This window comes from Mustela lutreola, chromosome 2 (genome assembly GCF_030435805.1).
Source record: "Mustela lutreola isolate mMusLut2 chromosome 2, mMusLut2.pri, whole genome shotgun sequence".
NCBI lineage: Eukaryota > Metazoa > Chordata > Mammalia > Carnivora > Mustelidae > Mustela > Mustela lutreola.
Window position 1 is genome coordinate 66,094,033 of NC_081291.1, and position 15,000 is coordinate 66,109,032.

Sequence of the window (15,000 nt, forward strand, 5' to 3'; positions counted from 1 at the left end):
CTGCCCACACATGGGGCCAGCTCAGTCATTGGCCTGAAACTGCCAGGCAGTGCAAACAGGTGTGCCCGGGGATGGAGTGCACTTGACTCATCTCTCCGGTATTGGCTGCCTGCCGGGCTCCATGGGGGACCCAGGGATGCTCTGAGCAGAGTCACGTGGACTGGAGGCACCTGTAGGCAGGAAGAGAACACACACACATAGTGATGGAGAATAATGGAAAGGTGGTCCTCAGGTTCGGAAGAGCCAGGCAGGGTTTCCAGTGGTCAAGCAGCTCCCAGTCTAGGGTTTGCTGCACCTCCCCCTAAGCCATTGCCTTTGGTCAAACAGCCAGAACCCAGGCAGGCAGCTCCTGTCATTCCCCACCATGGGACGCAGACCGTGGCTGGCAGCATTCCAAAGAGCGAGCCGTCTTCTCTGGCTCTTCCCTAAGTCTTGATGCCAGAGTTCAACTCACCTGAGCTCCAGCCGCGTCTGTTGGTCCAAGGCAGCCTGTCCACTGCTGCCAGGGGCCTTTTCTTCGCTCTAGTGAGAGCTGTTGAGAGGGGTCTCCCCAGGCAGCCCAGCTTGCTTCACCGTGACCAGCAGGCTGATGGATTGCTAAAGGAACCCTGTCCAGCCTTGGGTGCCTGTCTAAACACCTCCTCCAGGAAGCCTCCTGCCCAGCCCTAGGCAGGCCCGTTTTCTCACAATGTCCCATCTTGGAACTGTTTCCTCCCTCCCTGTCTCCCACCCAGGGCCGAGCACACATGCTCTTTAGGTCTGTTCTTAAAAATGACAGTTTCAGGGGCGCCTGGGTGGCTCAGTGGGTTAAGCCTCTGCCTTCGGCTCAGGTCATGATCCCAGGGTCCTGGGATCGAGCCCCGCATCGGGCTCTCTGCTCAGTGGGGAGTCTGCTTCCTCCTCTCTCTCTCTGCCTGCCTCTCTGCCTACTTGTAATCTCTGCCTGTCAAATAAATAAATAAAATCTTAAAAAAAAAAAATGACAGTTTCATCCCCTAACCCCCACCTCGGCAGGGTGGCAGTGTGCACACACTTTACAAAGCCTTTCACTCATTGGTTTTACTGCCCTGTGGGTAACAGAGACCACGTATGAGGCAGCAATACCCATGAGGCAGTGTGACTTGCCCCAGACCTTCTGTCTGGAGGCAGGTGTTCTCATGCAGAGACAGGGCTCAGAGTAGGGGGGCCTGCGCTGAGAGGCGGGGGCTCGGAGCAGGGCCAGGCCATTGACCGGCTTTGTACTGACAGTCTGTGGCCCCTTCAACAAATCACCACAAATATAGTGGTTTAAAACCACAAAATGTAGCATCATACACTTGTGGAGGTCAAGAGTCCAGGAGGGTCTCACTTGAGGGCGTTTAGGCGGGGCTGCGTTCCTCCCTGGAGGCACCAGGGGAGACTCTGGGCCTAGTCTTTTCCAGTTTCTAGAGGCTGTGTGGACTCCTTGGCTTAGGATAGCCCCGTGTGTGAAGTCAGCAACCGCTTGTGGGATTCTTCCCACAGACAAGGCTCCACTGCCAACCGTCCTGCCTACCTCCTTTGCTTAGAAGGAGCCTGTGCTGACACGGGGCCTGCCCAGACAATTCAAGGTGATATCCCATCTCAAGACCCGTCATTTAATCACATCCACAAATCCCTTTTGTCATATAAATTAACACTTGTGCTTGTCCAGGATTCGAATGCGGTTGTCTGCGGGGTGAGGAGAGAGGGCTCTTATTCTACCGGCTGTAGGAATCTCCGGCCTGACCTTGTGCCTCAGTCTCCTCAGGTCCAAAATGGAGACAAAGTCCCTCCCCTCCACTGACCCCACATAGGGTTGTTGGGAGAATTGAATTAGTTAATGGTTACAGAGAGCAGAGCCTGGCACCTAGGAAGGGCTCAATAAATATTTACTCTTAGGGTCATTACTTTCATATTTCAGGAATCACCTGGGATCCCCAGTAGTGGATCAGGTGGGAGATTAGTGAATAAAGCTGGTTGAGGGGCAAGTTAACTGTCTGCCCAATAAGGACAGCCTTGGCACAGAGTCTGGGTGTGAGGAACATGGGCCATGTGTGAGGGAGAAGGGAGTAGGGTTAGCCAGGGAGACCTGCCCACAGGCAGAGGGATAGGCAGCTCTCCAGCGGAGGGACCCCCCCCCCCACAGGCTCCCTCCACCCCCCCACCCCCAGCCACACCCCATGCCTCGAGAGGTGTCCTCCCACCAGGAATCAGGGCTTCCTGGAGCCATCTGCTTTAACTGAGGGAGGTTCCCAAAGCCTGATCCTCTTTCATCTCAGGTGAGAAATTGGAGAATTCATTATAAACTGGGGGTGGGGCTTGGCAGGCTATTTCTTAATTCCCTCAGTTCCCTAGAAGGGGGACTAGAAGTGTGGAGGTCTCATGCCTGCATTCTTTGAGAGGCCTCACTCACCTCTCCTCCCTCCCCAGCCGGAGCAGCCCCACACTCTCCCAGAAGTCTGCACCCCGGCTTGGCTGACTGCACTCAGACCTGAGGCGGGGCCAGGCCTTAGAAATCGGAGGAGCTCTGCTAGGGAGGAAAGAGGCAGGCCCCTAGGGCTCAATTACTTCAGCTCCCTGGCAGCCAGAGGGAATCTCAGGTGGGCGGCCGCTTTGCACAGGTCTGGGGCCGGGGACCACGTCGCCATGAGCCTGGGGGCAGCCGCAAGGGGCAGGAAGCCCAGCTTCTCTTCTTGGGCTGGGGAGGGAATTTGAGAGAGCAGCCGAGTGTTTCCCGTTCTGACTCAGGCCCCTTAGGGGTCCCCTGCCCTAGTCCCTCCATGGCTCCAGGGTCTGCCCCCTTGCTCCCTGTAGGTCTTGTGGTGGTGAGAGAGGCCAGGAGGTCAGTCAGGGCTTCATTTGCAGCAGAGAAGGTAGCCAGAAAGTTAGGGATAAACCAAGGCCTGGGGCAGTTCAGTTCAAGGTCAGGGGCCCAGAAGGATGCCCAAGACCCAACATCTGAAGAGCTCCCCTTCTGATGGAGAACAGATGGGCATTACCGCTTAGGGGGCAAGGGCAGGTGCCCCTGCTCAGAGGCGGTGCACCTGCTAAGGAGTTTCTTGAAGGATGGGGAGGAGAGCACTAGGTGGGGCATGTGCAAAGGGCAGGTAGCAGTATGAGGAGCCGTCGCCTGCATCCTCAGGGTTGTTGGGACAGCAGAACCCTTCAGAGAGGTCCTAGATCAAAGGTAAGGAGCCTTCCGGGGGAAGTAGGGGAAAGAACTGGGAGCCCCACTGCCAGGGCTTTCCTCTCCCTGCAAGCAAGTGGCCCCTGAGGAGCAGTTTCCAAATCCCATCTCCCTCCCACGAGGTTGTGGGTCAAAACTGCTCTACTCTGGGGGTCTTCCTCCCTGCCCTCCAGGACGGACCCTACGTGGAACTCTGCAAATGGTGCCATGTCAGCTCTCTGGTCCCTGAAGGGACTTCAGAGCAGGGCAGGGCTCCTGCTGCAAGTGCCGAGGAGGGGAGAGGTGGGCAGGGCCTGGGCCCTGGAGCCCCCACCTCGTGGGGGGGGTCACCCAGTGACCACCATATGCCCATGTACATGAAGGCGGTGGCATGGCAGTGACAATCGCAAGGGCAGGACCCTCAGGCGCCAGTGGCCCGCCGGCCCACTGCACGCAGCTTTCCTTGACCTCTGCGCCACGTTGTTCAGTATGCTTATCATGTGTACCATCCTGACCAACTGCGTGTTCATGGCCCAGCACGACCCTCCACCCTGGACCAAGTACGTCGAGTGAGTATCTTCAGGGCCTCTGTGGCTGGCCTCTCCCTCCCTCCCTTTCCGTCCCATACCGTGGCCCCGAAAGTCACCCCAGAAGTCACCGGCAGGACTCACCCACCTGGAGGGTCCTTGGCTTGGCCCCTTCCCTCTCTGGCCACTCTTGGCCCCACCGGCTCCTTACCTTGAGCGATGTCCTCAAGGGAGGAAGCTCTCCAGGTTGGCCAAGTGGGAGATTCCTTCCTGACCCACCCTAAAGAGCACTGAGCTGGCTGAGGAAGGCTCTGACTTACCGAGCACTTAGTGTCTGCCGGGCGCTGCCGTGGAATAGTAAACCACATCTCCTCTGACCCTCCGGGCGGCACCATAGGATGGGGACAACCACTGTCCCCCTTTGGGGGACAACCACTGTCCCCCTTTGAGGGACAGGAAGCTGGAAATTGGAGGCATATCTTGTCCAGTAGGGCATGGTCCAGGGGTGTCCCCACTTCACTACTCCCTCTGCTGCCTCCTGGGACCATTTGCTCAATTTCAGAAAACAGCTTCCAGTCCATCCTTCTCAAATGAGAGTACGGTACCCTTAAGTTTCAAACAGACCCGATAGCCCCTTGGGGCGCTTGGTGCCTGTTTTCAGGGAACTGGCGGAATGTCAGGGACAGCCTCTCTTACCAAAGTGGCTTGCCTTGTGGGTCTCTGCGTTCGCCCAGGACTGCGGGGATGAAGGAAGCAGCTCAGGGTCCCGGCATCTAGGCATCACGATTCTTCACCCCACCCAGCCTCAGGCATTAGAACCTCAGCCCCCTTCCCCAGTGCACTGGAGACAGCTGTACCCACCCACCTGTAGGTAGTTGAGAATACACCATGCTCTTGTCACTAGTTGCTGAGGAACCACCAGCAAGGATGAGGGAGTGACATGATCTGAGCATCCTTACACGGTAGACCCAGTGACCACCATATGCCCATGTACATGGCCCCCAGGGCTGGAGTGAGGAGAGAAGTCGAGGGTCTTCTTACACCAAGACAAGAGGGAACATGGAAAGGTCAGAGGGGCACATGGTGGGCGCTCAGCAATGCTGAGTCATCATGTTACGGCATCGACTTACAGCAAAGGTGCTGTAATTAGTCCCACATTTGGACCAAGCCTCCAGCTAGGCCAGGGGGGATGGCCAAGGGTCTGGCCTGAGGGCTACTTAAGAGCAGAGCTATCTAGGGCTCAGGCACGCACATGAGGAACCTGGCCAACCTGGCCTGCGGGCTGCAGCCTCCCTGAAAAGCCCTGCGGGTCTCTCTTCCCAGGTACACCTTCACTGCCATTTACACCTTTGAGTCTCTTGTCAAGATTCTGGCCCGGGGCTTCTGCCTGCATGCTTTCACCTTCCTCCGGGACCCGTGGAACTGGCTAGACTTCAGTGTGATCGTCATGGCGTGAGTACCTTGCTCTCTGCGCCGTACTGTGTCTCGCCAGGCCGCAGTCAGGGACGTGGGCGTCCTCCCTGGCCCTGCGCCACCAGGCCTTCTCACCCCCTCACTGCGGGCTGCATATGGCTGGGGAGCAGCCGCCTCACTGCTATGGCAAGAGGAAGACAGGATGGAGGCCCCCAGCCCTCCTGGTGGGCCATGGCAGTCAAGCCCGCTCGCTCAGCGGTGGCCCAGTGCAGCCCTGGGCTCAGAATCCATTAAGATTCTGGCATAGCATCCTCTACCCCTTCCACGGTGGGAAACCAGTGTTACAGCCCCAGATCTCTGGAGCACTGTGATCAATGACCTAGATTCTAAGGTGATTAAGAATGAGTCAGCAGGAAAGACAAGGAGCCTGGAGAAGTGACTGGGCATCCCCAGGAGCCCACGCCGGGCACACCAGCACCTCTGCTCTCTCCACTCACGCACTCCATATTTTGGCACATTCTAAGGCACCTGGTCACTGGCATGATCCAGTGAGGTATCCTGGATGGAGAGCCCTTGTCCCCATTTTACAGATGACAAAACAGATGCCAAAGACCCACAAGGAGCCTGCCAGAGAGTGAATGGGAATATCCCCGGCCTGCTGCCATGCAGTGTCCTTGTCTGGAAAGAGATCCTCGCTGAGACTGGGTTGAGGCATTCCCCTCGGGATGTGTCCACAACAGAAGCTGCATTCTGGAGGCAACGACTGATCAGGGTGGGCCTCCCGAGTGGGAGCTGTGGCCTGGGCTCAGCCATCAAACCCTTTCTGGAAGCCTGATGTGTGTGCGGGCCTGGGCACCACACCCTGGCAGGGAGCGGAGCTGGTGGGCCCAGTACTTTGCCCAGTATCCTTCCCTGACTCATGGAAGGATAGTGCTGGCCTCGGTGGTGTTGGAGGTTCAGTTCAGCGCCTGCTTTGTAGGATTCTCGGATTCACTAAATGTACCTATTCATGCCGGACAAGGTCTGCCTCACCCAGGACATGAGCAGCCCTGGCTATGAGCTCAGCCATGCTGTGGGGAAGAGAAGGGAGAGCGGGCAGCCAGACCCTGCTGATGGGGTGCTTTCCGGTGAGAGGGAGAGTCCACTGGTTAGAAAATGCATCAGGACATCTGCTTCTCGGTACTCTGCTTGTGAGCTGACACCAACCCACCGGGAAAACTGAGGCTCCGAGAGACACTGCCACTTGCCCAAAGCCGTTGTAGACTTAGGCCTGGGCAGAGCCAAGTGAGCAAGGGAGAGTGTAGCCAGAGAGAAGGCAGGGTGGTGGGGGACAGCCCTATGGCCTTGAGGGCCATGAAGAGAGCCATCAGGGGTTGAAAGGCAGGGAGTGATGAGACCTGAGCTATGTATCATAAGTTTGCCCAGTAGCTGAGGGGCTATTTTCCTAGCCAGGAGAGAGATGGTGGTAGGGACTGGGGTTTAAGTAGAGAAGCTGAGGGACATGGTCAGATTCTGAATGTACTTTAAGGGTAGGGCTGACGGGAGACCCCAAGGTGGGTTTGGCTTAAGCAGTTGGGTGAACAGAGTTCCCGTTTGTTAACATGGAGGCTGACAGGAGGAGCTGGCCGAGGGAGGAAGGGACTCGAGCAACTAGATTGGAATGCATTAAGTCTGAAAGCATCCAGGGTGAGATGTGGAATAGGCAACTGGATATTCCAATCTGGAATTCAGGAAAGAGGTCCGAGGTAGGGATATATATTTAGAAACCATCAGGGTGCAGATGAGACTGGCAGCCAGGAGACCAGATGAATGAATCATCTAGAGTGAGCGTGGCCAGAGAAGGGACGGCGCCTGGGGACTGTACCTCGGATGCTCCAACATCTCGAGGTCGGAGAAGAAGGGGTGAGCCGAGAAGTCCGGAGGGCACCGCTATGGAAGGTGGAGAAAAGCCTGGACTGGGGACTGGTTGAGTGTGGCTACCCTTGAAAGATGCCCTGAAAAGGCTGAAGAAATCCAAGGCATAGACCATGGCAGTCCGAGACGTGACACCGCCTATGACCTTGATGCCACTGAGATGACCGTGACCCCGCTGATTGCCTTGACCCGACATGGGGGTACAGACACCTAATTAGACAGGGCTCAAGAGACTGGGGCAAGTATAGACATGCACTTTGTGGGGTTAGCTGTAAACAGGACTGAAACAAGGATGCCGGGGGTGGGGAAGACGGCAGAGCACCACTAGAGGGGTCTTTGTAAAGGAGATGCGGTGCAGGGGAGAGGAAGGCCTGATGGTGGAGGAGGGTGAGTAGCAGGAGCAAAGCCCTTGAGCTGGCCTGAGGGCCAGGAATCTAGGGCCCACATGGAACTCTGGCCGTCAGAGCAGGGAAGGCAGAATTTCAGGTGGGTTGGGAGAGTCGGTGATGAAAGAAGAGAATTTCTGTTCTGATCACTCGTATTTTCTTCATGGTAAGAAGTGGGTTCATCAGCTGAGAACACGGAGTAGGGAAGCTCCTACTCTTGAGGAGAGAAGGAAACCTCTCCACACAGAGGAAGGACATTGCACTGACTTTGGAAGGGGGCAGGAGTGTTACGCCAGGCCCAGGCTCTGGAGTGCCTACAGGAGGGGAGAAGTGCTCTTTGAGCCACTGGGGGCCTGGTGTCACAGGAAGGGGGCTATGGCAGAACAGGACACAGCATCTGCCTGTGTCTTTCCTACTTCCCATCCTGGAGCCCGAGCAGGACTGTGTCCACCGCAGGGATGCTCCCAGACCCTGGGTCCCTTACCTAACTGTAGGTCTTTGGAAGATGATCTGAATGACCTCAGGCCCTTAGTGAGTCCTGCTGTCTTATCCCATGAGAGAGTCTCTGTCTCAGTCCCCATGGGAATCCACAGGGAACTGCTTCTTCCGCTTGGAATCACAAAGCAGGTGTGCTTTCCTCACCAAGGCCTGCCTGCCTGCCTTTGCTCTGGACCAGAACCAGGTGTGACAAAGCAGAACAGAGCCTTAGAGGCCAGCAGACCATTTCCAAGTTCCTGAGCATCTCCGGGAAACGGCACTTGCTTCCCCTGGGGCGCAGGGACCCACTGGAATGTCAGGGATCTGCTGTGTGCTGGACTGGCCTGGCAGCTCTGATTTGAGGTGTCCCTGCCTTCGGAGAACAGTGGTGCCCTCGTAGTGCAGTGAAATGCATCCTCCTATGGTCAAATGACTCCTTAAGGTGTTGGGGCGGGGGCTTCTAAAATAATTGAGGGAGCCTTGGGTGGCAGAAGTGGTTGATTCAATGAAACTCCCCCTCCCCCATTTTACAGATGGGGAACTGAGGCTCCGAGAGAGCCTGCCTCTTGCCCAAATTTGTGCAATGAATCAGCAGCCCTGCTGAAACTAAAACAGGTCCCCTTGCTCAAGAGGCACGCCAGGTCTAAGGTTCCCACCTGATCCCCCCTCCCACTCAACATAGAGACTGTAGGAGGGTCTGGGTTGCCAGGAGGCCTGCCAGGCAACCCTCCAGCCAGAGTTCTTCCCAGGGCCCCTCCCTAGCTGGGCATTACCTGCCCATTAGCACAGCCTCCCACCTCTTGGGGTTGTTATGGAAACTGAACCTGGAGGGGAAAGGAGGGAGGGCAGAGAGGAGAGGGTGGGCTGTACCTCTATGCCCAGCAGCCTGGGAGGCTCCGGCTGCATTGAATAGGAGGGCTGCACAGGAAGATGGGGGTGGAGGAGGAGGGGGTCTGCCCTTCCTCCAGATTCCTCTGGCTTCCAGAAGGGCTTCCCCTGCCCTGGGGCTGGTGTGCAGAAGTACAATGGCCTGGAGGAACGTTTTGCCAGCCTCACAGGGGCAGAGCTCTCTCTACCCCCAACCCAGCCAGTCCCAAACCTGGCCCTTTGCCAAATACAGGGTCTCTCCGGCCACACATCCTGGAGCCCCAGGAGAGGCCTCACTGGGGTGTCTAGGGCCCCCATGTGGGAAGCAGCCAGGCCAAAGACTCCGAATCAGCTAAAAGGGCAGGAGCCTCCATGTCACAGACACGCCATGGTCACGGACACGCCAACCCTTCACCCAGCCCTGTATCTTACCTTTGAGACTTCCTTCTCCTCAACATTGCTCTCCCACATGTGTCCTGACTTCATGGGTGACCACCAGCCCTGCTCCTGTTCTCAGCCACTCAGCTGGCCTTGCAAGCCTGCTAGGAGCACACACCCTGGGATCTTGGCTCCTCTGTGCTCAGTACCAGCTGCTGAGGAGGCGGACCATGAATGGAGGGCAAGCCTGAGGATGTAGGAAGGCGAGTTCTGCCCTGGGACAGGCAGAGACAGGCAGAGTCCAAGCTTCAGACAGGCAGGGCTTCCCTGGAGATGCGAGGGGACAGACAGGGTCTGCAAGGGACAAGAAGGGAAAAGCAAGGACCGTTGGTTCCCTCTGATGTGCACAGTGCTCTACTCACTCCCTGGGACCAGAAGAGACACTCTTGGAACCAGTGTCCTGAGTAGAAAGACTGCTGTCCCAGGCCACACTTACTGGTCCATCAGCAGGAAATGGGGCCCAGGGACACTGCAGGCTGGACCCATGGCTTTGTGTCTCATGGCAACATGAGCAACGTTCGGAGATAAACCTGAAAGTCTTGTGGCAACCCCATATCCAGATGGAAAGTAAAGCCTGAAAGAAGAATGTGGGACAGACGTTTGAGAATCTGAGTCATCACAGAGGATGGAATAACCAACAAAAGCAGAGAGGGAGCTTGAACCAAATTAATAGTTGTATATGGGCCAGAATAAGGGAGGTGACATCTACTCCCCATCGGAAGTTTACAAGCTGAAGTGAGTCCAGGGGAAGGAACGGAAGCCACACCACAAAAAGGATCTGGTGTAGCCAGAAGAAAAGCTCTGAGAATGTGTCTGCTGACTTCTCATCTCTGCAGGTGTGTGGTGAGTAAGGAGGGAGCAGGCATGGTCCACAGGGCCCCATGAGGAGACACAGAGGAATCTGGTGTCAACCCAGTCAGAGAGCTGGACAAGGTAGGACCCGGCTGACTCCAGGATACTGAGTCCCTTGACATAGCCTACCAAGTCCTTCCCTGCAAATACCCACAGCTTGAAAGCAGATTCAGAAACTCTACGCGGAATGGAAGGTCCTGGAGGTCCAGACTGACTAGCAGTGAGTGCCCCCAGTGCACACTTGGCACTTGTCCAGCTTCATCGGTCTGCAATCCTGGGTCTGATGTCACTCAGATACCAGGTCCGACACACTTGGTTAAAAACCAGACATCCTGAGTCCACTGTCCTTTATTAAACATCAGACGCCTTCGCTTAAATGTCATGTACCCTGGATGTGAAATCTTTGGTTAAATATCACCAGTCACTTGCCACTGTCCCGATGGTCCTGGTCACACACTGTCCACCCAGCTCTTAGACATCCTGGTCATGTGGCCCATCCACACACACCCTCACACTTGCTTGGGCAGCTCCCTTCTCCCCAGGGACCAACTCCTTCCTCCCGTGCCTGTGAAGACTACAGATGGGTGACTGTCCCAGTTGTAGGTTGGAACGTCTCAACCACTTACTCTGCCAAGGGTCGCTTGAACCCAAGCAGACCTAGAGGGCTGCTCACTCTTGAGGTCCCTCCTCCTGTGAAGAACTAGGACCATCCTTGGAGGTCTCCGGAGGTCTTAGAATGAGACTGAGTTGGGGGACTCAGCCTTCAGAGACCTTACTACACCTGTGTGAGGCTCTCAACCAGATACTGGGGCAACCAGGCACGAGTTGATCACAGATGACAGAAGATGCAGAGCAAAGCTGGGACCAGAATGCCCCTTGGCTCCTCTGCCACCCGGCCATCAGGAGCACCTCACTGAGAGAGCCGCCTCCCGTGTGGGGGCTTCCTGTGTGGACATCCTTAGGTCATCTCACTGAGGGCCCGATGTCAGGAAGGTAGAGAGGAGGAAGAGAGCCGGAGGGAGCCCTGGGCTGTCGGCAGCCCTCCCTGTGGGAGGGGGAGAGGGACTGGGCGGGTCGGGGAGGGCAGGCTGAGGTGCTGCCTTGTAATTCCCAATAACTGTGGTTTAATTCTGCAGGTATGTATCAGAAAATATAAAACTAGGCAATTTGTCGGCTCTTCGAACTTTCAGAGTCCTGAGAGCTCTAAAAACTATTTCAGTTATCCCAGGTAAGATGCCCAGATTTGCCTCTCAGATCTCAGCTACAAGTGACTCTCTCTCTGTCTCCCCTCACCCCTTCCCCCATCGTGTGTCTTCTACTGGCGTGTTGTCACTGTCTCGTGTGTGACTTTCCCTTGTTACAGATACACAACTGAATTTGTGGACCTGGGCAATGTCTCAGCTTTACGTACCTTCCGAGTCCTCCGGGCCCTGAAAACTATATCAGTCATTTCAGGTGAAAAATCAGGTTAAACGCCAAGGCCGGAGGGACACGCTCAGGCCTTCCCAGCCAGCTGGGCCCAAGGCGGCCCTTGGGAAGGCACCTCCAAAGGTGCCTGTCACCAGAATACGTTTCCCAGAGCTCGGCTGTGGGGGCTGTCGGCGGCGGACATGGCTATCCCCTCAAAGCCTCACGAGGGGCTTCGGGCTGTCCTCCCCATCAAAGCCCACCCTCACAGATGCTGGGGGGCACACAGCTCCCACAGCATGTCCTGGATTGAACCCCAATTCTTCCCAAGATGGTGAAGTCCTTCCCAAACTGAACTCAGGGCTTTGAAGAGCTAAAAGCTTATATGTGAATTGCTTTGGCCAGAAGCATCACGCTCTGATAAGGAAACCAAAGAACTGAGTTTGAGGGAAATCACAGGCCCACGGGGCGGAGGGCCCAGTCCCTGCATTGGGCCCCCTGTGGTGACAAGGGCACAGCTGCCGCCACAGCCCCATTTTGTAAAACAGTGTACTCTGCGGACAGGCGTCATCAGGCCTTGGCGTCTACCAGCCCTCGCTGCATGGCGCGGTGGAGGTGTAGTGGACCGTGCATGGTAGCCTCGGGAAGCAATTCTCCTTGACAGATGTTGACAATTGCACCCGGGAAATCCAAGCTCGGGCAGCCTCTCTAGAAAACCGGCCTACCCCAGCCATCCAGGAACGCTCTCAAAAGGCTTATGATTTCACAGCCCACAGAGCAGTGCCCCGAGGTTCCTTCCAGAGCCTTTTCTGAATGCAGCCACACTCAGAACCGGAAAAGGCCCTTCTTTGAAGAAGGCAGCTGGAGACAGGTTGTATATACCACCGATCTGGGGAGGTGTCAGAGCCGAGGGAAGATTTAAATGAAGCTGATGGCTGCATCCACTCCTGATGTGGAAAGCCGTGGGCCCTGCTCTGGAGGAGTTCAGTCTCTCCCCTGATGGGGTTATTATCTTAGAAGAGGACCCCCATCCACTTATGCTGTGTTCAAACCGAGCCTCAGAACGTTCCTCCTAGCCTCTGAACCCCGTAGGATGTGCTCCCTGCCAGTGCCCCAGACCCCTCCTAAGAGTGAGTAGCAAGTGGGACAGTCTGCCCCCAGTGCACACAGTCACCTCCTTTGAGACAGGTTTTGTCATTGGCCTGGATGCACACAGACATGCTTAGAAGCTCTCAAGGTCTATCCTCTAAGGTCCCAGGGACAACCTCACATCATCTGCTCACAAGATTAGAGAAGCACACTGACCACAGCAGTTGAGAAAAGGCAAGTTTCAGTCTGTTTTATAAGAAAGGCTAGCAAAGGAAAATATTTCTTAGAGTGAAGGAGGAAGCCTGCCAGCCTCAACCCAGGCCTTCTTCAAAGCTGCCAGCAACCCAGTGAGGAAGCAGACAGCAGACCCTGAAAGTGGTCGTTAGAAAAATGTTGTGGTCAGCATTATGGAAGTCTCCCCAGAGGAAGTGTCCCTTGACCTGGGGCTTAAAGAGCCTTGGCCTTCTCCAGACCTCGGTCTTCTCTCCCACAAAATGGGAAGGAAATCAGAATGGTTGCTTCCCAAGGGCTCTTCACCCAGCCTGTTAGAATTTCAGTGGCTGGAGTGTTTCCCAGTTGATGCCCAGGAGCCTTCCCTTCTTGGGTCTTTCCTGAAAAAATCCTGTTACTTCATTGGACTCATTCTTGCCAGAAGTGAGCTCTCTCATCAGTATGAGAAATGTTTAAAGAACTGGATCTGTGCTCACCAACTGATTGTCCCTGTGGACACGATGTCCACAGGCCAGGAAGGGCTTCACAGGGGCCTAGAACTGGATGCTAGTTGAGGCAGAGCTGGCCGCCCACCACCTCTTGCCCTGTGCTCCCTGCCGCATACAGTACGGGCCAGGTCTCCAGGCCCGGTGAGCAGAACCAGAGTGTGCTCACTGATGGGGTCCTCGAACCTCTGCTAGAGATGGGGTATGCCGAGCTACAGAATAAGGATCCTACCGCCACCACCTCTCCAGGCCCAGACCCCTGCAGGGTTCACACCTGCCCAGGGCAGTTACCAACATCTGCCAGGACAATTTCTACCGAGTACACTGAGTGCCTCTGAGCTGTGGGCAGGCAGCAGTGCTGGGGCACAGTGGGAGGACTTCCTCCCCAATCCCGTGGTTGCCCATTGCTGCCTCCCTGTCTCGAGGTCATGGGCACAGCAGCTGTGGGCACGGCCACCACAGGTGCTCCTAACACATTAACCAGCTGAATGATGGATGGATGGATGGAGCTTAATCTGAGATCTGGCCGCTTGGTTGGGGGGTGGGGCGTGGGGGCAGGAGGCAGGCCTCTGCTGCTGGCAGAGAAGCCCTCTTCCTCCCAATGCTCTGCTCAGACTTGTCATAGGACAATAGCTCAGTGTCAGACCAAAGGCGTCTACACGTGCTTTTCTATCACTTCGCTGTGTGGTGCTGGCTTCTGCAGGGAGCTGGGCCATGCAACTAACACACCATGGCCTTGGCTTTTGGGAATGGGTTGGAAGGGGATGGGTCCCGGACAGACAGGGCAGGGGAGGAAAATGCAAAACAGGTCAACCCCTTCCCTGCCTTTGAAGCTTTTCCAAAAGGAGGCAAGAGCAGTCGCTTTAGAACATTACCCACCATACCCTTGCCAGATCTCCTGATTTCCACCCCCACTGTCCTCCAAGAACACACCACATTCCTCTACCAGGAATGGCTTGTCTCTCCCTGTTTCAAGGATCAAGGGAGATTCCATTGCCTGAGAATGGGCCTGGAACTCAGTGTCCCTCCCACAGATTACATTTAAAGGTCTACCTTGGGACCAGCCAGACGGGGACAGGCTTTGAGCATTTTCTTCCTCAGGAAAACAGTATTTCCCATTTCCTATGTGATTAGTGGAGAGCAAAGAGGCCTGGGCCCTTCTGACTGCCCCTGGGAGAATCAGGACGCAATCTCAGTGATAGAGGAAATGGGGGCTTTGGTCTGGAAAACCTGAGAGAGGCCTCCTTCACCTGCCCCCACCTCACGATTGCCCACCTCTCCCAACACCCCCTCAGGCCCGGCCCCCACCCAGTAGAGCAGGGAGCACGGGGCCTGTGGTTACCCCCCTGCTCATTCTTGCCTTCCCCAGGTCTGAAGACCATCGTGGGGGCCCTGATCCAGTCTGTGAAGAAGCTGGCCGATGTGATGGTCCTCACAGTCTTCTGCCTCAGTGTCTTCGCTCTCATCGGCCTGCAGCTCTTCATGGGCAACCTGAGGCACAAGTGTGTCCGCAACTTCACGACGCTCAACGACACCAATGGCTCTGTGGAGGCTGATGGCCTAGTCTGGGAGTCACTGGACCTCTACCTCAACAACCCAGGTGTAGGCTCACTCTGTGGCCTGGGCAGGGCTTTATAAGGCCACACGGGCCTCACTAGAGGTCAGACCTCCTCCCAGTGGCCATTCAAGCCCTATCTGAGCCCCTGGAGACCCAGAGGTTTGCTCAGGGATTCCAGCCCCTACCCTTT

General features: G+C 56.0%; 1 protein-coding gene across 5 annotated transcripts in view; it reads left to right on the forward strand.

Annotated features, from left to right (window-relative positions):
• Positions 1 to 15,000, forward strand: part of SCN5A (sodium voltage-gated channel alpha subunit 5) — a 94,607-nt gene that overhangs the window by 21,938 nt on the left and 57,669 nt on the right. For 3 of the 5 annotated variants that reach the window (XR_009350841.1, XM_059162055.1, XM_059162057.1), the window contains exons 4-7: positions 3,645 to 3,735; positions 5,017 to 5,145; positions 11,404 to 11,495; positions 14,622 to 14,852. Coding sequence is in view for 4 of the 5 variants with exons in the window: in XM_059162055.1 (XP_059018038.1) it covers positions 3,645 to 3,735; positions 5,017 to 5,145; positions 11,404 to 11,495; positions 14,622 to 14,852 (543 nt within the window). In the remaining variant the exon portion in view is untranslated. Of the gene's footprint in view, positions 1 to 3,644; positions 3,736 to 5,016; positions 5,146 to 11,176; positions 11,269 to 11,403; positions 11,496 to 14,621; positions 14,853 to 15,000 lie in introns of all 5 variants that reach the window. The other 2 variants (XM_059162056.1, XM_059162058.1) reach the window with 1 other exon arrangement.